This window comes from Phoca vitulina, unplaced genomic scaffold (genome assembly GCF_004348235.1).
Source record: "Phoca vitulina isolate PV1807 unplaced genomic scaffold, GSC_HSeal_1.0 scaffold16, whole genome shotgun sequence".
Classification (NCBI taxonomy): Eukaryota; Metazoa; Chordata; class Mammalia; order Carnivora; family Phocidae; genus Phoca; species Phoca vitulina.
The window spans coordinates 11,748,031-11,773,737 of record NW_022589719.1 but is presented as its reverse complement, the minus strand read 5'-3'; the positions used below and the strand labels follow the sequence as shown (position 1 = coordinate 11,773,737).

Sequence of the window (25,707 nt, the reverse complement as noted above, 5' to 3'; positions counted from 1 at the left end):
TCATTTCTACTTCCTAAATATTTCTTGCCTCTGACTTCTGTTTCTGTTGACAATGCCCCAGATCAGGCCACCATCATCTTTTCCCTAAATGACTATAGCAGCCTCATAACTGATCTCCCTGCTGCCAGTCATGCCCTATCCATTTCCCACACAAAAGCCAGTGAGATCTTATTTGATTCCACTCTCTGCCCCAGTGGTGGCCTTCTTGATTCCTATAGCATGCCAAGCTCTTCCTCTTATCAGGAAACATGCTATTCCCTCTATCTGGAGCGTTCCTTTTTTTTTTTTTTAACATGCCTGGAACCTTCTCCTTCGTCACTTCTCAGCTTAAATATCACCTCTTTAGAGAGACCTTCTTTGACTCTGCAGTTCTCTTTACTGTCTATCACTTTTTTCTTTCCTTTTTGGCACTTATTACAGGTTGTAATATATATATTTACATGTGTAATGAGTGTCTTTACAAAAACTGAGGTGTACAGAGAGATGGAATGCTATTTCTCTATAGCTGAACCTAAGCCAGCTCATGAATTTCTCTCTAAATGATTTCCTCTCACCCTTCTTTTCTTCTCCCTTAAGGCAATTAAAATTCTGGAGGAGCTTAAGTGTTTTCTTCGCATCAGGGATGAAATGTCCAGTTTGTGCCATTTATCATCGATGGTCTCTACTTGATGTATATTGAGTTTTGAAGGGAATCAATAAATAATACTCTTCTTTCCCTCCCAAATTCTGGTCAGTTGAGCTGTAAGACAAAAAGAAGGCATAGGGAGACTGAAATAGCACCACTATCATTATTAAAGCCGATGTTAGAGAATGTGTTTTATATTTGTGGGCAAGTGGATTTGCTCATCGAAGCTCTAGCCTGAAAATGCATTCTTAAAATAGTTGCTAACGGTAAATGCTGAGGTGGTTTTAATTAGAAAAGAACAGTGGTTGTCTTAATCTTTATTCTCCTGAATCTTTGCTTGTGGGAAGAGGAGCTTGGTCATGGTCTTGGTGAATTTTTATGATACAATTTTAGTTACTTTTAAAGAAAAGTTCCAGAGCAGTGAGTGTCTGGTCCTATTCAGCACTCTGTAGTATTTGTTGAAAGAATTAAAGTGTTTGTTGTACATGGGCATTTTCCTAAATGAGTTCATTTAGTTTTAAACCAGAAATGTTGGGAAATAAGGATTGTTTTGTAGATGTTCATTTGTGTGTGTGTGTGTGTGTGTGTCCCTTGAGGCTCAGAAGTGCAACATTAGAGATAGGTATCCTCTAAGGTGGCCCTAAGTGATCCTTGTCTCCTGGTTTTCAAACCTTTGTGTGATTCCCTTCTGCCTGAGTGTAGGCTGGGCCTGACGGTGACTCACGTGTAATGAATAGAATATGACAAAGATGATGAGATGTCATTTCTGAGATCAGGTGACATAAATACTGCAGCTTCTTTCTCTCTCTCTCCTGTCATTTTCTGTCTCTGAGGGAAGCTGGCTGATACAGGATGAGCTGCCCCGTGGAGAGACCCATGTAGCAAGGAACTGAGGGAGGACTTTGGCTAACAGCCAAGAAGGAAAGGAAGCCTTCAGTCTATCAGCTCTCGAGGAACTAGATCCTGCCAACAACCAGGTGAATGAGCTTGGAAGTGGATCCCTCCCCACTTGACTTGAGTCTTCAGATGAGGCTGCAGCCCCATTTGACAGTGTGGGTGCAGCTTCTTGAAAGATCTTGAGCTAGAGTCAAGCAGCTAAACTGTGCCCAGATTTCCTATCCACAGAAACAGCGAGGTAATAAATATTTGTTGTTTTAAGCTGCGAAGTTTTGGGGCCAATCATCACGCTACAATACATAACTAATACATCATTCATGTGAGGTAGGGATAACAGAATGTATCCTATCCAGGATCTCGTGGCAGAGAGAGAGCACTTGGGAGGTGCCCAGTACATGCTTATTGATATTAATAAGTGATAGACAACCAAAATATCTGTTAATAAATTATTCTAGGAATTAAAATTCTCATGTCGCCTTACAGGAAAATGAGGTCTTTTGGGGAGAAGGCAGACAATTGTAGAGGGGTACTTCTGTATCTTTCATCTAGATTTATTGTTAAGTGCATGTTTCTGTATTCATTGCTGCTCCTAAAGTGAGGAAGGAATGGAGGGGGATATAAAGAATTACAATGCATCACAGTAGTTAGAATATTGAAAGTGATACATGCAGGAGAAAATCACATTAAAATGTGGGCCAGAAAATCTGGTGATAGAGAAGACAGCTCAACCAGTTTAGATAGACTTGGGATTTTGACGAGGTTAACAGATTTAAGTTGAGGGATAGTCTTTACACACATCAGTCCCAACAGTTTCCTGCCCCTGCCATATTTTGTTAATGCAAAATATTTTCATTATGTTCTTTTCCATTCTGCAGGGACTCAGAGAATCCCAGTATTATTGTAGATAGCCTCAGAACTAGGATAATACATATAGGGTGGGAAAGCATAGTGGTTGTTGGGAGCATGGGCCTTGGAGTCAGATGGGCAGGGCTCGAACATTCTGAGCTCCCCCATTCTACTCACTAGCCTTGTGACCTTTGACACATTGCTTAACATATCTGAGCCCCAGTGTCCTCAACTTTAAAATCATAATGGTATCTACTGGGAGGAATAGAAATCCATATAAAGATTTACCACGGTATTTGTCATATACCTGAATGGTAGCTGTCAGTTATTTTTATTATTATTGTAAGTACTGAACACCATGGCTGGCACATAGGCATGCAGTAAATATCAATTTCCTGCCCCTTCTGTTTTTCCTCTACTTCCTAAAATCTATCCCATATTTTTTTTTACCTTTTTTTTTTTTAATTTTATTATGTTATGTTAGTCACCATACAATACATCATTAGTTTTTGATGTGGTGATCCATGATCCATTGTTTTCATATACAGCCAATATTTTTTGAATTCTATTTATTGATTATTTATTCTCCAATTCAAGAAATATTTTGATGCAGGAAATCTTAAAAAGACACTGCTTGTTTAAAGCCTCTCTGCTTTCTCCTTTTATTCCCAAAGGTTTTATTGTTAGCAAAACCTTCTGAGAGCTTTCAATATAAATAGCTTGAAGTCACCAGATAACAGAAGATTTTTTCAAGTTTAGAAATTAGGAGTCAGCTGAGCTAGAGGGGAGATACTTGTCATTATTCTGGCTATGTAGGATTGAGTGCCGTTTTGTGTATTCTCTATGAGTATATCAAATTAGCAGGAAGGGCTGTAGTTGTCTGAAACTGGGGGAACGACAAGTGAACTCAGTGCTATATCAACAGGATGGAGTATTGTAGGAAAATGACATAAGGAAAATGAACAATAGGGGGTTGTTTCAGACAGAAGGCACAAAGGTTAACAAGGGTTAACCTACACTTAATAAATTTTAATTTTTTCTATTAAATAAAACTTTAATTTCAATTTAACAAGTTTAACATTGCGACTATCAACAAGTTCTCAAAATAATTCTGCTTTGTAAGCTGTTGCATTTAAAATAACTCATTTGAAAGGAGTAATTTTTCATCTCAGCTCAGTGCCTATGATTGAATTGAATTCATTACACAGATTCTGGGAAGGTATTAAGCATATCAAAGACAAAAAACTGTGGTCTTGCCAAGGAGCTGAGAAGTGTACAGAATTCTCCAAGATCAGGTTTTCATGACATGTAAAGGAACGGGGGTGGGGGGGATTGTTTAGGATACTTAGCAGTGAAGAAGAGTTTAAAATGCAAAGTAAACCTAATATAAGGAAATAGCACCTTGAAAGTGAAACCCAACAAAGTCGACAGTTGATTCAAGTCCCTTCAATTCTTCTTTAGTGTGGAAATGATTTTGTTTGTTTTTAAAATCTTATCCATGGTCATGTTCAAGTGTCTGCGGATTATCCCTCAGCAAAACCATTGGGGGTTCACTTCTTTGCTCCTTCATTCATTTGTTCACTGATCGATTCATTCAACAAATATTAATGAGTACCTGCTATTTGCCAGGCCCTGTATTAAGCCTTGGGATATAGTGGTGAGCCACACATGCCTGGGTCTTAGGAAATGCTGCCTTTTCTATTGAACCCCATCCCTCCTCTGCAGAAATATTCACAATGCCTGTTAGCACAAATTAAAGGCTCTGAGAAGTCCTGCAGTGAAGAAACCTGTTTAACCTTCTTTGATACAATGTTTCCTAGACCCTTATATCCTTAAGGGACTATTCTTTCTGGGAACACACTGTGGGAAATCTAGGTTAAGATGAAATAGGCTGCGGAGAAGGACAGGATGACATTGGATAACAGGGCAAGTAAAACACTGCTTTAATTCATACTTGTTGATTGCAGGGACTCTGTCACCAAGCAGCTTGGCACTCCACTTAATGAAGAGGAAGCATGTACTGCCTTGATTTTGTCCAAGACCCTTTCTATTCTCCGTTATTTGCAGTGGCCACATTGTTCAGCTCAGGAAATAATACAAGTTCAATATGACCAGTGAGGTTTTTCAATTTGTTCACAATGGTCCTGGAGCTAGCTGTTTGCCAAAAGAAACCTCCTTACCATTCATGATGCTTCATTTGGGGGAAATAGTTGAAAGTATTGAATATAAGGTTAAATCGGATTCTTTTAAAACCATTCCAATAAATCTACCATCTGAGAGAAGAGGTAATCTTTGGATTGCCTTTTTTTGGAATTACATACTTTCATAAAGTTAAAATACCCCTCAAAAAAGGGTATTAGTGTACTACGAAAAATTAATCCATGGGCAGTAATGTAAGCTTATGGTACTTTTAATTTCTCAGTGGCCCCGGGGCACCGTTATCTGCTCTTTTCTGAGAAATCACTCATCATGTAGCTATTGGGGAAAGGGAGCACTTCGGCCCCTTTTCTGGGAGCAATCCAATGCAGTATGGATATTAATTAAATTTATTAAACAAATAACACAGCGACTCGGGGAAGCAGGGGTCCATCTGCCAGTTCTGCAGACAGATCTCTGCAGAGACGCGAGCTGAATGGTAGTTAAAGAGAAGTTGCCGAGCTCAGCAGATGGGCTCTTGTCTCCAGTGGGGGAGATTTGGTGGCGGTCCAGCAACTCTTTCCCCCCTCCAGGTTTTTGTTCCTTGCAACTGTGATTGAAGAAGCCCTTCTCTGTCTTTTCCCAGCCTTGTGCCTCTCTCTCTCTCCCACCCCACCCCGCTTTGTTTATGTGAGCAATGTTTAAATCTGAGTGATTTGTTAGAGAGGCAAGTCCCGGCTGATCTCATTTTGTGTATGTGCTGTAAAGCTCAAGCATAAGATAATTAGGAAAATGTAATCCCATTGACTTTACACCCCACTTGTGTACGTTGCAGCAACTCAGCCTCGTGCCCTGGAATAAAGTCTCTGAACAGATTTGAATTTAGTCAGCATTCCCATTCCCTGCCTTTGGAAGTTTTTATTATTCTGAGGTTTAGATGCTTATGATGCTTAAAATCGTTCTTCAGATTGCCTTTAGACCTGTGTGCCTTTTGAACCATGCAATTTAAGGATTCTTGTTTGTTTGTTTTTTCCTTATGTCTTCATATTCTGTTGGCAAGTGTCTAGGTGCCTTAAATCCCAGTGTCTCCTTCACTTGCCATCTGGGATGAGATGTCATTGACAATGTTAGATCAGCACATTTGTGATCTGCTGTGTCTTTTAGAAACCCACCTCCCCACCTCCCGACCTACCTCTTCCATGAAAAAAGATGGTGAATTTGAAACCTTTCTCTAAGGAAGAACCACTTTGCTTTCGGTTGATGGTCGCTTCCCAGTATTTGGTATAAGTTTTGACAAAAGCCCACTTGGACAGAATTTAATGCTAGCATATTAGATGAATGCAAATCAGCACCCCACCCCCTTATCCCTACCTGAATCTTTGCAAAAATTATTTTGTAGAAGGCTCTGTCATTTCTGGCATTTCATGTCCCCTCACCTGAGACCAATGCCTTTCTCAGGGGGAGGGTGGGGGGCAGACGAAGCCTGCTAGACAGATTGTGGGCTCTATTGATGGCAGAGTTTTGGGTTAAATAGATGCCACCTTGGGCTGAGTCCTGAAATGCCCTTGTCTTAGAGAGGTAGGTCTGATTCTGGCCAACCTGCCAGTGGGACACATTTGTAGAGATAAAGGCACCTCCGTGGAATAGAGTGGGTTCCCTCCCTTTCCCGCCATTCTCTTGCCAGTAGAGGTCTCTGCTGATTACAGAACCCAAAGAGAAGAGTGGATGAATCTGGGGTTTTGATTTTCCCCAGGTATACTGAGTTTTGTGGGAAGATGGAGGCCAAACCTTTATTCCAGTTTGTAAGAAGAACCAACAAATGGATCTATGTACCAAGAGCACAAAGAAATCTTAGCAGGCCAAGCCTCTGTCCATCCAGGATGGTCGGTTCCGTTTCTGCCGCTCATAAAGGTGTTTGGCCAAGTCTATCCTTAACATTGGTCCGTGTTTGTGCTTTTTGATACCCAACTTGAAATCCCAGTCTCCTCGGGTTTAACCAGAAGATGCAGTATTTTAGCTGCTCTTGCCAGTCCCTGCCCCTCACTGAGGTTCCTGCCCACCCCGCCGGCCATGCTAATATTCATAATAGGAAGGCTTCTGTTACTATGGCAAATGGTTGGAATGAGGTGGAGATTTTGTTTTCCATTAGAGCCCTGCCAGCGATTATTGTGAACTCTGAGAGTTATCGTTCCATCCCAGTTTTTTATGGAATTTAAAAATGCACAGCAAAAAAACAGTCATGAAGTGGCTGGTGAAAAATGTTTGTTCACCAGCAAGTTGTAGGTGAACTGCCAATTTATTTCTCTAATTTGTTGGAAGTCAGAATTGGCTGGGGGCAGGGGGGAGACTCTACATTTTGAATTCATAGGCTATTTACCAGTGTCTGTTCTGCTTCTCCTTCCACCCTGGTGTACCTGGACTAATTTTGTTCTCTGATTTAAATCACAATCTAGTGGCTCTGGCATCTCAATTTAAGGGAAGATTGGATGTTGTTTTTCAAAGGGAATTGCAAGTGTTTTACTCTTGTCTGAAAACAGATTGTGGCTTCTTTCCCAAGGATAAGCTTAGGAATTTCATATAAATCTCAGGGTTTCATTCTTAGCAAAATGTTTTCAACTCTCTTGTCCACACATTAGTATAAATGAATAAAACAGAGAAAAAGCTAGAAAACACCCTGACAGACAGTGTGTAAATATTTCTGATCTGCTTCCTCAGCCTGCCATTCTACTGAACACATTTTGTTTACTCCATGGCTTCTAATTGCTTTATTGCAGATTTTGTAGGCAGCATGACAACTTGGGAGTAAATGCATAAAAAAGATTTTGATGGGGAACAGAAGTTAACACTCATTTGTAAGGAACCAGAGAGCGGCTTGAAAAATAACAATTTATTTTAAAATTATCTGATAAGGGCAGATATTTTTCAGATGTTCTCATTTATTTGGTGATGATGTATCTTTCTCCTAGGAGTTCAAATGCAAACTTTAAAAATATTCATTCTGGGGCTCCTCGACTACTCCTTACTGTCTGTCACGCTTCTGATGAATATTTTGTCAAGAAACCATGTTTGGGAAGACCACCACCAGCCTTATGGGGCAACAGTCTCAGAATTCTAATGCTGTAGCTCTCCAAGCATGGACCTCACCGTGTAGGACAGGACTGAGGAATGGTATCTTCAAGTGACCCCCAGGCCTGGCAGCTTGCACCTGAAAACACTGACAGTTGACCTGTGCTTCAGGGGACACAGCCCAGTTCCTGAGAGAGAAAGTAAGGCTCGTGGCCCTTGTCATCCTTAATGATCTCTCAGCCTGTTCCCGTGGCTCAGTCTTATTTCTGGTACCGTGTCTGGAGCTTTTCATAATCCTGGATACAATAAATATTGATTGATTGTTGATTAGATTTGCATTTGGTTTCCAGGAGCCAAGCAGAATAATCCAGCACACTATGTTTTGGCCTCTGGCCATCTGAGTCTTCTCAGGTCCGGGAATTCCTTATCTTTGCTGTGCTTCAGAAAACCGCCTTCAATTCTTCTGATCTAGTCTTCTGAGGTCAAGCTGACAGAAGGGCCATCCTGGGGCTATATGATTCTTTTGTTCTCACTGTACAGTATATTTTAATTCAAATTCAGAGTCTTGCGGTAGGAAGGGAATTTATAGACGCGTAGCTCAGCCCCCTCCCAGTGACAGCCATGATGGAGGGATCATGCTGCTTATCCATTTGTAACAACAGAGAATTTACTCCTGTGTTGCTGCAGTTTTTAATTTTGTGAGTTTTAAAATACTCTAGATGTTAGAAACTCATTCTTTAAACTCATGAGTAGAAATCTCCATCTAAGGAAACGCAGACTTTGTTTTGAGAAGTGATGAAAATAAAATCCCAATTCAGCTCACTGGTATCATGATACCCTTTTCTTTTCTTTTTAATTTTATTATGTTATGTTAGTCACCATACAATACATCATTAGTTTTTGATGTAGTGATCCACGATCCATTGTTTTCGTATAACACCCAGTGCTCCATGCAGTGCGTGCCCTCTTTAATACCCATCACCGGGCTAACCAATCCCCTCTCCCCCTTCCCCTCTAAAACCGTGTTTGTTTCTCAGGTCCATAGTCTCTCATGATGATACCCTTTTCTACATAATATGTCTTCAAGTAGGCTTACATATATTTAATGTTTATACGTTTTTATATTTCCAAGTATGCTTGTATTTAACGATCACTAACTACCATTGCTAGTTCCTGGGCTAAGCGCTTCACATGCGTCATGCCATTTAATCTTCCCAACATATTGATATTCTTATTTTAAAGATGAGAAAATTGAAGCAAGGAGATGCTATGTAAGTTGCCCAAAGTCTAAGGAATCTAAAATAATCTAACATTGTAGCTAATAGCCAAGCCTGGATTTGAAACCAAGTCAGCAGACTCCCATATCCCTGCATTTAACTGCTCTGCTATGTTGCTGGCCTGTATTCACTCATTTCTCATTTCCTTAGATCCGAAAGGAATCTGAGGCCTCTTCAAACAAGGGTACACATAAAATAGCATAGTTCAAAGGCAGAAGAAGAAAAGAAATCATATGAGAGCCCTTCAAAGTTTTGGAGGCAACAATCCCATTGTGCCTAAATTTGCACTTTCTAAGTCAACGTTGCCAATTTCTTAAGCGTCCTACCTGTTGGGAAGAAGATGAGTTGCTACACTGGTAACTCTGTGGGGGCAGAGGCCTTGTCTTGGTGCCACTGTGTTTCTGGTGCCTGAAAGTGTTAAGACTGAAGGAGAGGAGTGGGGAAGATGAAGCTGGATGCATAGATTTGATTCAGGCTGCCGCTGCCGAGGCCACTCATTCAGAGCAGGTGTTGGATCAAATTGGATGGCATATGTGACTTGGGAACCCAAGGCAGAAATGAGGATGGGAGAGGAGGAGAGGTAGAATAAAATAATATTTATCTTTCTTATCTATTCTCCACTGTATGCTATTTTGCTTTTTTTTTTTTTAATATATCACTGTAAACCACCTTGGATCCCTTTTAGAATGAGGCAGGATATAAATAAATGCTTATATATTTATACAGACACATAAAATATTAGATTGAATTGACCTGTTTAATGAAATCCTTTGTTGTCTGCTGAGATAAAGAAAGGGTGGTGTCATCATCAGGAGGAGGCTAACGATTGCCAGATTTGCAGACTAGGTGGTGAGGCACGAGCCGAGCCAAGATGATGAGCAGGGGTGGGCTTTCCGTGGGCTTTGGGAGCCCTCCCTGTGTTCATCCCGGGTAGCGCGACTTCTAGGCCTTTGCCATGCCGCTCGTCTTCCTCTGGAACTTGAGAGTTCCCCTGAAAACTGAATGCTGTACCTCAAATTCATGCAGAAAGAATAGACTTTTGTTCTTTCTTTTTTTGTTGCAAACAATTTTACTTCTATTCATGCAGCTGGAAACTGTATTTAAAAACAATTGCATACATCACACGTGTGTCATATTGACCTTTGGTCAACTAAACCCCCTGGTTCTCATCAGAGAGTCCCCTCCTTAGATTTGTGCCCGTGACGTTTTACACCTAAATTCAGGACTTTGCATTCATTACTCCCATTTTGTAGATGGAGAAGCAGGTTCAAGGAGGCTGAGTAAGTCTTCCTTGTCTTGTGCTCTTGCCTTTTCTCTCCTGCCCTGTGGCCTCTTCATTTTTATTTGTTTGCTCCCAGTCCTCAGAATTATGCCCTTTCGGTGGTTGATTCCATGTGTCCTTGACCAGATGGTACCAGAGCACTGAATGATGGGGTTTGAGGGGATTTTCACAATATCTTCTCTGGGTGGGGAGTATTTGTAAAATATGACAATCCATATCGGGTGTCTCCCATACTGTCCTTATGCTAAAATGATTTCCTGCCTTGCCCTGTCATCTTCATGTACTAGGTCTCCAACCCCTAGAGGAAGGGGAAAAAGGAAGAAACCCTACGTGGTTTGGTAGGGTTTACACCCCAGCCCAGTCATCACTGGGTGCCCTTGGCACACTCTTGCTTTGTTCTCCCCAGAGAAGGTTTGAGGGTGAGTGTAGTAGGCCTGTGCTCCTTGGCTGTGTTCAGGATGCCGAAATCAAGTGGTGAGGTTTTGTCGTGTTACAGACAGAGGTTTACTATGGAGCTCATGGTGCACATCACTTATTTTCCATCAAGACAGAGAGTTGGTTCATGGGGGGCGCTTTACACTCCAAGTCTGGCTGGATAAGTCTCACTCAACATGAGAGTCTCTCAGATATCAGGACCTTTTGTTTATGAAGAAGAAAACTTTGGGAGGTAAGGAAGGGCCTGATGAAAAAGATTCTTCCCTTGGGTAGGTCACTACACAAAGAAGAAATCGTTTTTCTGTCTCCTATAAGCTCAAATAGACCAGGGCTGCTGTTTCTCAGCTGGGGTGACTCAGGGAATAGAAGCGTCTTGACCTAAATAATGAGTATAGCCCTTTTTATCTCTGACATCTGTGTTTTTCCCAGCCCTTACCAGGGGTCACTGAGGTGCACAGACAAGCGTTGGTTCAGTTCTCCAGAACTTTTACTATTTGTAATACTTGTCAGCATTCATTTAGTATATGTGCTGCCGAAGCGAGCACTTTGTCAGCGTTCATTTAGTCATCAGATATTTGTTGAGTGCTTTCTAGAATCAGGACAAACTAAGAAAGCAACAGCAATGGGTCCCTGCCCTCAAAGAATCTCTGTCTAGAGGAGGAGACAGATATCATTTAAAGAATCACAGCAACAATATTATAATTACAAAAGTGGTAAATGATCTTAAAGAGAATAGACAGAGAGCTCAGTTAGTCTAGTGGTTACGTGACAATTCCAGTAATCCCGTCCATGAATGTGGACATCCAGATGTGGGTTGGGGGCGGGATGGGAGTGAAGAACCAGTGTGGGTGGATAGTAGGGAACAAGATGTTGAATAATGGGGTAGTAACTTTTTATAAAGGCAATGAGTGGGTATTTTTCATTTAATGCTCTTGTAGAGCTGGAATGTTTTAATCAAGTGGATGTGTCATTTTTATAATCAAAAGATTTCAAAATAAAAACTAGAGAAGATGGTTTGTTGGCTTATATAAAACATTTTCTTCTCACAGTTGTGGAGGTTGAGAAGTCCAAGATGAAGGTATCAGCAGATTTGGTGTCCGGCTCGGGGTGGCTTCCTGGTTTATAGATGATTGTGTTCTCACTGTGTTAATGGTGGAAGGGGTGAGGAAGTGCTCTGGAGTCTCTTTTATAAGGACGCTAATCCCATTTCATGAGACTCTACCCTCATGACCTAAGGACCTCCAAATACCATCATGTTGGGGATTAGATTTCACCATATGAATTTTGGGGGGATATAAACATTCTGTCTATAGCAATGTATGATGTGTAAATCTACTTATTCTTGGCCCTGTCCAAGGAAGGATGCCATTCTAGAGTGGAATCCTACTTTTCCTTAGGACATCTCAGGTCCCGCTGTGAGTGAGGGTGTCAGCATTAACCCATATAATATATTCCAGGGATGCTTAATTTGTCTTTTAGTCTTGATATCAAAAAATAAACACGAATAGAAGTTCTGGTATTTTCTTCCTGCCTCCCCAATGGAAGTTCTAGTATTTTCTTCCTGCCTCCCCATGCTTCTCATCATTGGATCATCCTAGATAGATGCTTGATGCATATCCCACACTTTGGAGATCACTGGACTAGAGGACAGGAAGATTATTTAGGGATACTAAAGGCAAACAGAGTAAAGCATCATTTTAAAAATGTAGGAGTAGATGTGACTGATTCTCTGTGGAGCAGGTGAAGAGTTTGTTTCTTTCATTTGTTCATTCAACAAACAAGAAATTGAGCAATTCCTGCCAAGTGCTGTATTATAGGCTGGGGAGAAAAAGTCCGGTCCCTGGGGAGCTCCCAGCTAAATGAGGAAGACTGAAATGCAAATGAGAAATTGCAGAATAGTAGATGGAAAGAGGTAGTACAAAATGTTCAGAGGCCCTCACCTTCTGTGTGTCTTTGTTACTTTTTTAATTGGCTCTACTCTGACCACTGCTTTTAATTGCAATGCCTCTTGCATGCAGCCACCCCCACCCCCATACAGGAAATATTATGTGTGTCTTTTTTCTTAGTATCCGGTGGCTAATGACTATGAAATGATAGCACAATCATTTGTGAAGGTGACTTGGACAACCGTCCATCCAATGAGCTCATCAATAGACTCTTCTCTTGCTATTCTGTTTGTTCATTAAAACAAGCTTTAAAAAAGCTGCATGTATTTATTTAAATACTGATTTCATAAGATGGCTTTTTTTAAAAAAAGCTGCATGTATTTATTTAAATAGTGACTTCATAAAGTAGGAAGAAGTAGCTAAGTAATCAATTTTACTTACTTCTCTCATGATGTTTTGTCCTGTGAGTTTGGGTACAATATGCATAATTTATATATCATAGAGCTAAAATAATTTTTAGTTTCTAGTTTCAGATAAATATACTTTATAATAAAACATGAATTTAAAAAAACCAATGAAATGATCATTTGGGTAATAGGCTGGATTTAAGATACCCAAAGGATCAGATTACTGTAGTTGAAATTCTTCCTGGAGCGTGAATCAAGCATTTTGGGAAGTGGCATTAATTTTGTTAGACTTGTTCAGGATAAGGTTTCAGCGGATTAATACTCTGAGGTTCAAAAAGTCCAAACCATCTGATATTCCCAAAAAGCCTGGGCATCAGCCTGGGCTGAAAGTTTGATTCTTACAGAAATCATTTAGCTTTATGCTATTAACATGCCCTAGCCTGGCTCCCACCCGGACCGGTTATTAGCTACACGTTGGCTTTTGGTCTTACCAGGGACTGGGTAAAATAGGGTGAATTGCTTATGCAGATTTATCACCATTTCTCAAAAGGACAGCACACTGCTCCCCCTCCAAGCATGTACCCTTTTCATAAATTCAGTGACTATTTTTAGAGAGTAAATGACATCAGAAAATTTTTAAAAATTTATATCATATGCTAGAATTTGGCCTTTGTTTACTTAAACATTATTCAACCTGAGTATAAAATATACTGCTGGGGCCCTTTAAAAAATTTTTTTTTGGTTAGATATTTAATTCAACTATAAAGACAATTCAAGTGAGAAACTTCAGTGCATTGATTTTCTTCTTTGCGTCATTGCACTGTAATTAGCTGAGTTGCGTTTTAAATGCAGCACAAGAACATCTTTCTTGTCTGTTTATGTCAGAAAAAAATGGCTAATGAGCACTTATCAAAAAGATGAACATTTTTTCATTAGATTAAGTAAAATCAAAAGAGATTTATAATGTACTATTATGTTTCAGCTTGGAATAAATTGAGTAAAATAGCTAATATCTTCACAGCTTCCTGAGAATTTCTTTGCATGGCAGGATCCCCCCCCCCCCGCTTCGGCTTCAGGGAAGTGCCCGTTTGTGGCGACAGGCTTTGTGAAGTCAAGACACATTCCCAAAGGATATGGAATGCCCTTAATATTATTTGTAAAATCTGAGTATCTATGAAGCAGGTGTCAAAATTGATTTCCTTTGGATATGCTCGTGTTCTTTGCTACTTAAATATACAGCTCTTTAAAATTGCTTGAAAAAAGGATTTCCCTCTACTTTCTCTTCGTGGTCAGTCAGAATGCCACCTGGTACTCAGTATCATGCAGAGCATTCTTTTATTTTGAGATTTTTGTGTGTGTTCAAGTGAATGAATATTATTAACCCCTGTGTTCCCCGAAGGTAACAGGCGATGGAGGTTGATTCCTCAGGAAAGTTTAATGTAAAAATGTACAAGTTTAAAAAACTTCTCCTGTAAATGTCACCTAGATGGCAGGTTATTTTCAGGTCATCAAAGGTTCTAAGACATTACTTTCTTTTTTACCATGTGAGAGTTAAAATCTGTTTTTATCAGTGTCTGCTTGGGGCTGTATGTGCACATCCACAGAACAACTGATATAACAAGGCCTTATATGGATAAAGAAGAACTTAACTTTCTCAAGTTTTTTGAGTTAGCATTAGGGTAAATGGACGAGAGATAAATTCTCTGTATAAAAAAAAATAAACTTTTCTGGACACTAGAGACTTAATATAATCATATAACTTCTGTCCACATAGCATACTTTTTGGGAAAACATTTTAATTGAAGTATAGCACGTTCATAAATGAAAGAAGCTTGGTAAGTTTCTACAGAGTAATATACCCATGTAAACACCCAGACCAAGTTGTAGAACATTACTAACACTGCAAAAGCATTCTTTATACCTCTCCCCAGTCATTATCAAAAGTAGTAATCATTCTGATTTCTGTCACTGTAGCTTCTGATGTTTTGGAACTTTATATGAGTACAATCATAAAACAAGTACGCTCTTGTGTTTCACTTCTTTCCCTCAAAATTATTTCTGTAAGATATATTAATGTGATTATGTGTATCAGAAAGTCATTTTTCATTGTTGTGTAGTACTCTATTCCATGAATCTACCACTATTTATCCATCCTACTATTTGTTTTGTTTCCAGTTTGGGGCTATATGAACAATGCTATTATAGATATTCTTGTATGTGTCTTTTGGTGGACATATGTATGCATTCCTGTTGGATATATGCAAAGGAGTGGAATTGCTGGGTCACAGGATATGTGTTTGTACAATTTTAGTAGATACTGGGCAATAGATTTCTGAGTTGTAGCTACCAATCACACTCCCATCAGAAGAGTATTAAAGTTCTAATTGCTCTACATATTCACCAACAAAGTAAAATTTTAGCCATTCTGAGGGGTTTAAAAGTGAAATCATTGTGGTTATCATTGCATTTTCTTGATGGCTAATAATGGTTAGGTAGCACCTTTTATTATGTGTATTGGCCATTTGGATGTCCTCTTTCATTATGTGCCTACTTAAGTCTTTTGCTTCTTTTTTAAAAAATTGGGTTGTCCATTTTTTTCTCATTGATTTTTAGAAGTTCTCTCTATATTTTGGGTATGAATTCTTTGCTGAATATGTGTATTACATACCTTACTGGTATCTTTTGATAAATGTAAGTTCTTAATTTTGAGGAAGTTATATTTATTAATCTTTTCTTTTTATGGTAAGTGATTTTTGTGTCCTGTATTCAGAAATTATTTTGCTCACCCCAACATTAAGAATATAGCCTGTGTTACTTTCCAGAAGGTTTATTGTTTTTCCTTTTACATTTAGATCTGTAATTCATGTGGAATTGATATGTATGCATGCTTTGAGGTGGGTTAAAATTTCATTTAAAAATGTCAGTTATTAAACATACCATCTTTTCCCCCATTGCATTGAGTAGCACTTTTTTCATAAATTAGGTGGTCTTATATGAGTGGTCTATTTTCTAGATGCTCTATTTTGTTTCACTGATTTATTTGTCCATCCTATCCCAATATCACTATTTTAATTACCCTGTACTTTATCATACATCTTGATATTTGATAATATAAATTCTTTAGCTTTATTCATTTTCATGGTTTTTTTTTTTTTTTTTTGGCTGTTCTAGCTCTTTTGCCTTTCCATGTAAAATTTTAGGATCAGTTTATTAATTTTTATAGAAAAGCCAGCTCAGGTTTTGATTGGGTTTACATTGAACTTCAAGATCAATGGGGAGAACTGACATCTTTGCAATACTTAGTCTTCTAATCCGTGGACATAGTATATCCCTCCAATTTTGTAGCTCTTCCTTAATTTTTCTCAGCAGTGCTTTGTAGTTTTCAATGTACGGGTCTTACACATTTTTTGTTAGCTTTGTTCCTAGGTATCTAGTATTTTTGATGCTGGGGATTCTTAGATAGCTTACATTATAGCAATGTAAATGATATTGTTTTAAAATTTCATTTTCCATCTGTTCAGTGTTAGTATATAGAAATATAGTTGATTTTTAAGTATGATGTCTGTATCCCATGATGGCTAAATTCACTTTTTTTTTTTTTAAGATTTTATTTATTTATGTGAGAGAGAGAGAGAGAGAATGAGAGAGAGAACACGAGAGGGGGGCGGTCAGAGGGAGAAGCAGACTCCCCACTGAGCAGGGAGCTTGATGTGTGGGACTCGATCCTGGGACTCCAGGATCATGACCTGAGCCAAAGGCAGTTGCTTAACCAACTAAGCCACCCAGGCGCCCCTCACTTTTTAATCAATAGTTTATTTGTAGATTATTTTGAATATTTTATGTATATAATCCTATAATCTGTGATCAATGACACAGATTTTTCTTTTAAAACTTAAAAAAATAATTTTAATAATTTTAATTTCTTTTCTTTGGACCACTATGCTTAATAGAAATACAATGATGATAATGTTTAATAGTACATTAAACATTATGATGCTCAATAGAAGTGATGATTTCTTCTATTACTAGTTTATCAAGATTTTTAAACATCATGAACGGACATTGAATCTCATCAAATGCTTGTTTGGGGCATCTGTTTAGTGACTATATAATTTTTCTTATTTACCTCATGGGGTAAATTATATTGATTGATTTTCAAATGTTAAACTAGCCTTGTATTACTGTTATAAATTAACTTGGTTGAAATCTTCTTTTTCTGTATCATAGGATTTGATCTGCTAATATTTTTATTTGATTTTGTCAGATTTTTTCATCTATGTTCATGAGAGAGATTGGCTTATACTTTTCCTTTCTGGTAATAATTATTTTTTGGTAAGTTTTGGTAGGGGGCCTCATAAAATGAGTTCAGAAGTGATTTTATTTTATCCATTCTATGAAATAATTTATATAAGATTTGTGTTGGTTCTTTTTGAAATGTTTAAAGAATTCACTGATAAAGTGATTTGGGCCTGAAGTTTTCTTTATGAGTAGGCTTTAAATTATAGCTTCTTATTTTTAATGGACATAAGACTGGATTATCTATTTTTTTTCTTGTGTCACTTTTGGTAAGTTAGTATTTTAAAAAAGGTATCTGTCCATGTCATCAAAATTATCAAATTTATTGGTCTAAGGTTATTTATAATGTCTCTTATCTTTTTAATGCCTGTAAGATCTGTAGTGATGTTCTTTTTCCCTTTATAGTATTACTAGCATTTTATCAATTCCTTTTTTTTTTTTAATTTAAAGAGCCAACTTTTAGTTTTGTTGTATTCCTCTATTGCATGGATTGGCAAAATATGGCTCCTGGTCAGATCTACCCATCACTTATTTTTGTAACTGTAGTTTTATTGGAATACAGCTAAATCCATTCACTTACGTATTGTCCGTGGTTGCTTTTGCACTACAATGGCAGTGTTGAATAGTGGTGAAAATCATGTAGTCCACAAGGTCTGAAGTATTTACCCTTTGTCCCTTTACAGAAAAAGTTTAATGACCTGTGCCCTACTTTTTTTCTTTTTAAATTAATTTTTGCCCTTATCTTTTATTGTTGCTCTTATACTTTCTTTGAGTTTCATTTGCTGTTCCTTTTCACACTTCTTGAGATGGATCCTTAGGTCATTGATTTTCATCCTGAGATTTTCATTTAACTGTTATATTTTCTCTAAGTACAGATGAGCTGTATCCCACAAGTTTTTATATATCATATTTGCATTATTATTCATTGAAAATGTTTTATTATTTCTATTGCTATTTCTTACTTAACTCATAGGTTATTTACAACTTTATTAATTGATTTTCAGGTATTTAAGGATTTTCAAAGTTTTTTCCTTGTTATTGATTTTTAGATTAATTCCACTGTAGTGAGAGAGCATACTCTGATTTTAATTCTTTGAAATTTGTTGAGACGTGTTTTATGGCCTGGTATATGTTTTATTTTGGTAACTGTTCCATAGATACTTGAAAATAAGGTATATTCTGTAATCATTGGGTGCTCTGTTAAGTTTGTTAATCATGTTGTTCTGATTTTCTATATTTTACCTAATTTATTTTCTGCTTGTTCTTTTAGCTACTGAGAGATGTGTGTTAAAGCTGCCCACTGGGTTTGGGAATTTGTCTGTTACTCCTTTGGTTTTGTTAGCTTTTGCTACATTTGAGACTATGTTGAGATCTTCATGTTGAATTGACCTTCTATCTTTACCAAAAGTTTTTCTTTATATGTAGTAATACTTCTTGCCTTAAAATCTATTTTGTCTGTTTTTAGTACATTTATACCAGCCTTTTTTTGGGTTAATGTTTGTATGTTTTCCATCTTTTTCCTCACAGCTTTTCTGTGTCCTTACATTTAAGTAATGTGTAGTTGGGTTTAAAAAAAATACATTTTGATAATCTTTGTCTATTATTTGGAGTATTTAGTTACAACTAATGTAATTATTGTTATTTTTTTCTCAAGTCTACTACCTTACTTTGTTTTTTGTTTGTCTCATCTGTGTTTTGGTCATTTCACCTTACATATTTTCTTCTTTGGATTTGAAGATTTTTTTTATTGCTTAGTTTTCCTTTTGTTAATTAAATATTCATTTTCTATTACTTTTGTGATTATTCTAGGGGTTACAACATGCATCCTGGACTTACGGTCAACCTTAAATTAGGATTGTTACCACTTACTGAAGAATACAAGGACCTTAGAACACTATAACTGAATTTACTCTACTATCCCTTTGCTACTGCTGTGGAATATTTTAAATATCTATATATTTATATTATATATATTAAATACCATAAGATATTATCAATATTATTATTTAAGGAGTCAGTATTAATTTAAATTTACCCACTTATTTACCCTTTCCACTGCTCTTCATTCTTTTCTTCATTATTATGCTTTCATTGAGGATTATTTTCCTCCTGCTTAAAGAGTATCCTTCTGCATTTCCCTTAGTGTAGATCTGCTGGGATGAATTCTCTCAGGTTTTGTTAAAATGGCTATTTATTTAGATTTCAATTTTGAAGGATATTTTCTCTGGGTGTAGAATTCTAGCTTTGCAATTCTTTACTTGAAGAGCTTTCAAGGTGCCATCTTCTGTTTTCCGTTGTTTCCATCAAATAAGTCAGCCTATTGTTGTTGCTTTGAAGGTAAAATGTCTTTTCTTTTTTTCTTCAAGATTCTCTTTGTCTTTGTCTTTGGTTTTCAGCAGTTTTGTTCTGGTTGCTTTTCTTTAATTTAACCAACTTGGAGTCATAATGATTCTTGGATCTGTGGCTCCAGGTCTTTCAGTCTGGGAAAACTTTCTGTCAGTATCTCTTCAAATATTGCTTCTTACCCATTATCTGCCTCCTGTTTATCTAAAACTTTAATTACAACAATTATGTCACTTAAAAAAAAAAAGTGCTGTCCTATATGTGTTGGTTATGCTTGTTTGTATTTTAAATCTTTTTATCTATTTGTGCTTCAATCTTAATATTTAAACTGACCTATGTTCCAGTTAATTAATTTTTTTCTTCTACTATGACTAATCTGTTGTTTAACCTATCTACTGAATTCATAATATAATGATTATATTTCATAGATTCCATTGCTCTGGTAAAATAGTTTTTTAAAATATGTTTTTGAACATATGAATAATAGTTTTGGGGGACAACTTTAATTTTTTTAAATTTCAAATTTACAGAAAACTTGTAGGAATGGTGGAAAGCATTACTGTATATCTTCTACCAAGAGTTACAATGTGTTACATTTTTTTCCCCATTTGCCTTATCATCCTTTCCTCCATGCACAGGTGTTCTCCCCTGCCACATTCACACACATTATTTCTTTCTGAACCATTTGACAGGATGTTGCAAATGTCATGCTTCTTATTTCCTAAATTCTTCAGTTGAGTTTACTAAAAACAAGGAATTCATCTTACATAACCACAGTACAACTATCAAAATTAGGAAGTTTAATATTGATATAATACTATTGTGTGATCTACAATCTAAATTCAAATTTTTATCAGTTCTTGCAATAATGTCCCTTATAGCTCCATTTTTTTCCCAATGCAGTATGTGATTTAGGATCATGCCTTACAATTAGTTGTCAGGGATATTTAGTCTCTTTTAATTAAAATAATTCTTCCACCCTTATTTGTCTTTCATGATCTTGATATTTTTTAAGAATATAGAACAATTACTTTGTAGAATGTTCTTCAATTTTGGTTTTTCTGATGTTCCATCATGATTAGATTCAGATAATGCATTGTTGCCAGAAATAACACAGAAGTGATACTGTGTCTGTCTCAGTATATTGTCTCAGTCTGTTGGTTTGTTATTGGTGTTACTGACTTGGATAACTTGGTAAAATCATACTGTCTTTGTGTGTGATCCACCATAAAGCTACTGTTATTGATTTGTAATGAGTAAGTAATTTGTGGGAGAAATATTTGGGGACCATATAAATATTATGCTCCTCACCAAACTTGTGCCTAGTGTATTTTAGCATTCATCAGTGATTCTTGACTGAATCAATTATTACTATGATATTTGCAAAATGATGGTTTTCTAAATCTATTATCCTTTCTACATTTATTACTTGGCATACCTAGGGAAAGAATAACTTTTCCTTCAACCCCATTTATTAATTTTGCAGACTTAAGAATTCTTATTTAATTGAGAAGGTTATAATCCATCAATCTAATTTTTTCTTTTAGAGAGTTGTGGGGACAGAAGGAGAGAGAGGGAGAGAATCCCAAGCAGGCTCCACACCCAGTGTGGAGCCCAATGTGGGGCTCGATCTCACAACCCTGAGATTGTGACCCAAGCTGAAATCAAGAGTCGGATGCCCAACTGACTGACCACCCAGGCACCCCCCCCGATCTCATTTTTAAATCTAATGCTCAAATAGTCCAGATATGGCCATTTCAAACCCCCTTAGGCAGGCTCTTATGGACTTTTGCCATCTTCTTTGAACTTTCTTTACTTGCTGGCACAACAAGATGTGCCACAACAGGATCATCTTTTATTTTATCTGCCCCCGCATTGGAATCAGTCATTTCTTTAAGGCATCCTCCTTTCCTTTAGTGGAGAAAGGTGTTTAGAACCTAAGATCTGGATACTTCAATATGATCATTTTGCTTAGAGTGTCATTGTGTCTAGGCTCAGTGGAGGTAAGAAACCTCTATTTCTGTCTCTAATCTGTGAATTCATATTGATACTCCAAAATTTAATCTAACACCAGAAGTCTCATCTTAGTTTTTCCCCTTCCTATTTGTAAATCCTTTCTCCAAGTGAGAAACCTGGCTCACATTATCCTTGGCATATCTACTCATTTTCCCAGTCTTAGGTTCACAGAAAGCAGTTCCAGAATTGCTAATCCTACCACTATAAAAAAACATGTGCACTAACCAGTGTTTAGTATTTGTTAAAAGATTTTTGTCTTTAGACTGAGGGTATATAGTCAAAACTCTGTATTCAAAAGTAATTATTTTTCCCTTCAGTGTGATTGTTACTCATTTGAAATATAGTTGGACTCATTTGTTTCTGTTTATATTCCATTTTGTATTTCTTTTCCTTCCATCATTATTAATTTCATCATCATCATCATCATCATCATGTGTGAGTATGTAAAACATTAACATGGTCCCCAAACCCAAAATTACACAAAAAGCTATATTCAGAGGAGTGTTACTTCCCCTTTTTCACCCCACCCACCTTGTTAATGCACCCTCATTAGTTTCAAGTTCAACCTTCCTTATTTTCCTTTTGTAAATATAAATAAATAATTATCTTATTAAAGCATTAGCCTGAGCACAGGCATCAAATTTAACACATCTAGTAGCCTGCTAGAAAACTCTCTGGGGATGGAGACTGGCTGGTGCCATCTTTACGCTCTCCCTTTGCTGTGCTCTAGAGTACCAACATTTCCTGGAAGGGAGCTTTTGCCTGTTTGGTGCCCTGGTTTTTGCAGCTGCTACCCAGAGGACACCCCTTGATCCCCTAGCTCTAGTAGCCGGGGATGGGGTAGGGGCTTGCATCCCTGGGTCCCAGGAGACTATGGCAGTCAGAGAGGCAGTTCTTGGCAGGATGCCACCCCCAGGGCATTGCATAGATAGCAGACAGAAGCACACCCCCCAGTCCTGTGAAATAGGCCTTTGTGCCTGGCCTGGAGCTGTGGTCTGAGGAGCAGGCTTCAGGTTCCTCAGACATCTAGTGGCCTGTAGAGCTGCTTTCAAGGAACATAGGCTGTGGATACCATCTGGGTGCTCTCCGTCTGCCTTGCTCCAGCTAGCCTGTATCTCCCAGAAAAGAGCTTATTTTCTTCTTTCTTATACAAAAGTAGCATATTATATATGCTTTCTTGCCCTTTGCTTATTTTGACTGACTGCAAATACATCCTGGAAATCACTCCTTATCACACCTTCTGTAGTTTTTATTTACAGCTCTATAATATACCATCGTGTGAATGTACCATAGTTGATTCAACCAATCCTCTGTTTGTTTTATCCCAGTATTTTTTCAGTAACCAATAGTGATGTTCCTTGTTCATATGTATTTTTGTATTCTTGAAGGTGTACCTTCAAGGTAAATTCTTAGATATGAGTCAAAAGGTAAACTCACTCGTGATTGCATTAGATATTGTCACATTGTCCTCCCACAGAGGTGGGGGACATTCCCACCAGCCGTGTGTAAGAGATCCTGTCAAGAAAATGTGCTGTCAAGCTTTGTATTTTTACCAGATTTCATCATTGAGAAACAGTAATGCAGCATAGTTATAATTTCTCATATTATGACCGAAGTCTATCTTTTCATATGTTTAAAGGTCATTTAAAAACATTCGTGGATTGTCTCTTTGTGACTTTCATTTATTTTTCTGTTGGGTTTTTAAAACTCTTAATAACCCCCTCAGTTTTAGAGTTTTTTATGTATTAGGGATGGATATTAGCCCTTTATCTGATGTCTGGTAATCATGGTTATTTTAAAATTTGTGTGAGTCTCTGAATCTCTTTATTTTTTATTTTTATTTTTTTTTTAATACTTTTGGATTTTGGTCATTTGTTCCTCTTTACTGGTAGGCCTGGCTGGTTTTGACTGAATGCCAGACTTTGTGTATGAAACATTGCAGAGGCTGTAGGTGGTGTTATTTCCCTCTCAAGGTGATTTAACTCCGGTAGGTAAGCTTGATCAAGGCTGATCAGTTTAAAGTTTGTCCTCCCTGTAAGGGGGTAACCCTTCTCGGGTTGAATCTGAGAGTCTGGGGTCTTTGCCCTCCTCCTCAGCAGCCCTGAAAGCTATGTCCTCAGCACAGTGAGACTCCTATTTTCTCCTTAGGTTTTTAGCCTTGTGTAGTTGCTTTCCACGGGTTTGTCTGTCTCCTCAGAGCACGTGCTGTGTGGGAGGCAGCAGATGCCCCGAGGGGACCCTGCACCTCCAGGCTCACATCTCTGCAGCTCACCCTTCTCCAGGATGCTGGCCTATCACTTTTTGTCCCCTCTTCCAACATGACAAGACCACCAGGAGCTGTAGGCTGCTGCCATCTTGCAGGCTTTATTCCCCACACGGTGAGCTGGCAAATACCCGGATGAGAAAGTGTTGGCAAGTGCTGGGCTCCCTTGAATGTGTTCCCCTGTCCCCAAGGTTGCAGCCTGTAAAGTCCTGCTGCCTTGATTATTTGCTCCTAGCTTCAAGCAGCTCTTCTTTTACATTTTATCTAGCTTTGATAGTGCTTCTCAAACAGAGAGGTTATTGTGATACTGGTTATTCTAACATAGCCGGTGGCACGAGTCATCTCTCCACTTAGCACATTTCATTGAATTTGTATGGAAATGAGAGAACACACTCAAATCGACAAAGCATTTTAAAATCAACAAGGAAATTGGCCTGCACATCACCACCGGGGAGGGTAGAAGTTGGTACCACCTTTCTGGAGGGCACTGATTTATCTCAAAATCTTTGACAATTGCCCTTTAGCAATTCTGCTTTGGTGGTGTTTACCCTAAGAAAATAATCCGGATGTGTGGGAAGATTTATTTACAAAGATTCTAATCCCAGTCAATAAAATTGGAGTCAGAATCCTAAGTATGCAACAATAGAGGATTTGATAAATTGTGGTGCTTTAATACAATGGAATATTATGGAATTCAACATTACAAATGATGTAGAAGAATATGTACACATGATAATGATCTATTGTTAAGCATAAGAGATAGTGACACGGCATGTGCAATATGGTCCAATTTAAGAATGCATATACAGATACATGAATATAAGACTGGAATAATGAATATAACTGGTGTCATTGGGTTGTTGGGTATCCCCCCTTTGTTATGCATATTTAAATTTTTTCCCATTTTTGGAAAGTTACTTTTGTTCCAAGAAAAAAATTCATACCCTTAGAAAAGCCCTGATAGTAGGCCCAGATATTTTCTGGCAAACATTTTATTTTATACTGGTTGCCTGAGCTCTCTCTTTATGCCCTCAGTGGTGTTATAGATTTCGGCAGAAATGTACCCACCTCGGGGTGCCTGGGTGGTGCAGTCAGTTAAGTGTCGGACTCTCGGTTTTGGCTCAAGTTGAGATCTTAGGGTCATGAGATTGAGCCCCTCCTTGGGCTCCACGCTCAGTGTGGAGTCTGCTTAAGACTTGCTCTCCCTCTGCCCCTACTCACCCTCTCAAATAAATAAACAAACAAACAAATAAATAAATAAATAATAAATAAATCTGAAAGGAGGGAAGGGAGGGAGGAAGGAAGGGAGGGAAGGAGGGAGGGAGGGAGGGAGGAAAGAATGTACGCGCCTTGAAAATACTTTGTGGAACAGAAGACCTCCATACAAATATAAATTAAATTTTTTTAATTTAAATTCCCACTAGTCAAATTCAAACAGAGGCTTCACTTGTTTCTGTCAGTGTTTGCGAAAGCCTTTTTAGTAAGGAGTCTTTTAAAAAAGTAAACAGATTTGTGACAAGGACTTGGATTATAAGGGAAGATTTACCTCCTAGGAGAAAAATTGAATTTCCTTTTGAAACCGATGGCCAAAATTGAATGAAATTGCTTTTGTAAACCTGAAATCAAGATTTCGGCACACCATCCTTATCCTTTGTTGCTTTCTTCTTGAAGGTCTGCTCCAAGACAGCAATCACCAGCTATGACCTGTTGGGCTTCGAGGTTGCTTCCTAGGAATGTCCGTTCCTTGGGCACATCACCAAAGAGCCAGAGAGTTGCGGATTGTCATCGACACCATGAGGCCTATGGGTACTTCTTACCCATCCAGACGAGATGGCAGGACAATGACCAGTATGGCCACGTGAACAATGCCGTGTACTACAGCTACTTCGACACTATTATCAACCACTACCTGATCAGGTAGGTTTGGCTTCT

At 38.0% G+C, this 25,707-nt stretch overlaps 1 protein-coding gene across 1 annotated transcript in view; it reads left to right on the top strand.

Annotated features, from left to right (window-relative positions):
• LOC116638612 overlaps positions 1-25,707 on the top strand; it is a 151,236-nt gene that overhangs the window by 39,123 nt on the left and 86,406 nt on the right. Inside the window, exon 2 of the mRNA XM_032414725.1 lies at positions 25,447-25,692. Coding sequence (XP_032270616.1) covers positions 25,447-25,692 — 246 coding nt within the window. The remainder of the gene's footprint in view (positions 1-25,446; positions 25,693-25,707) is intronic.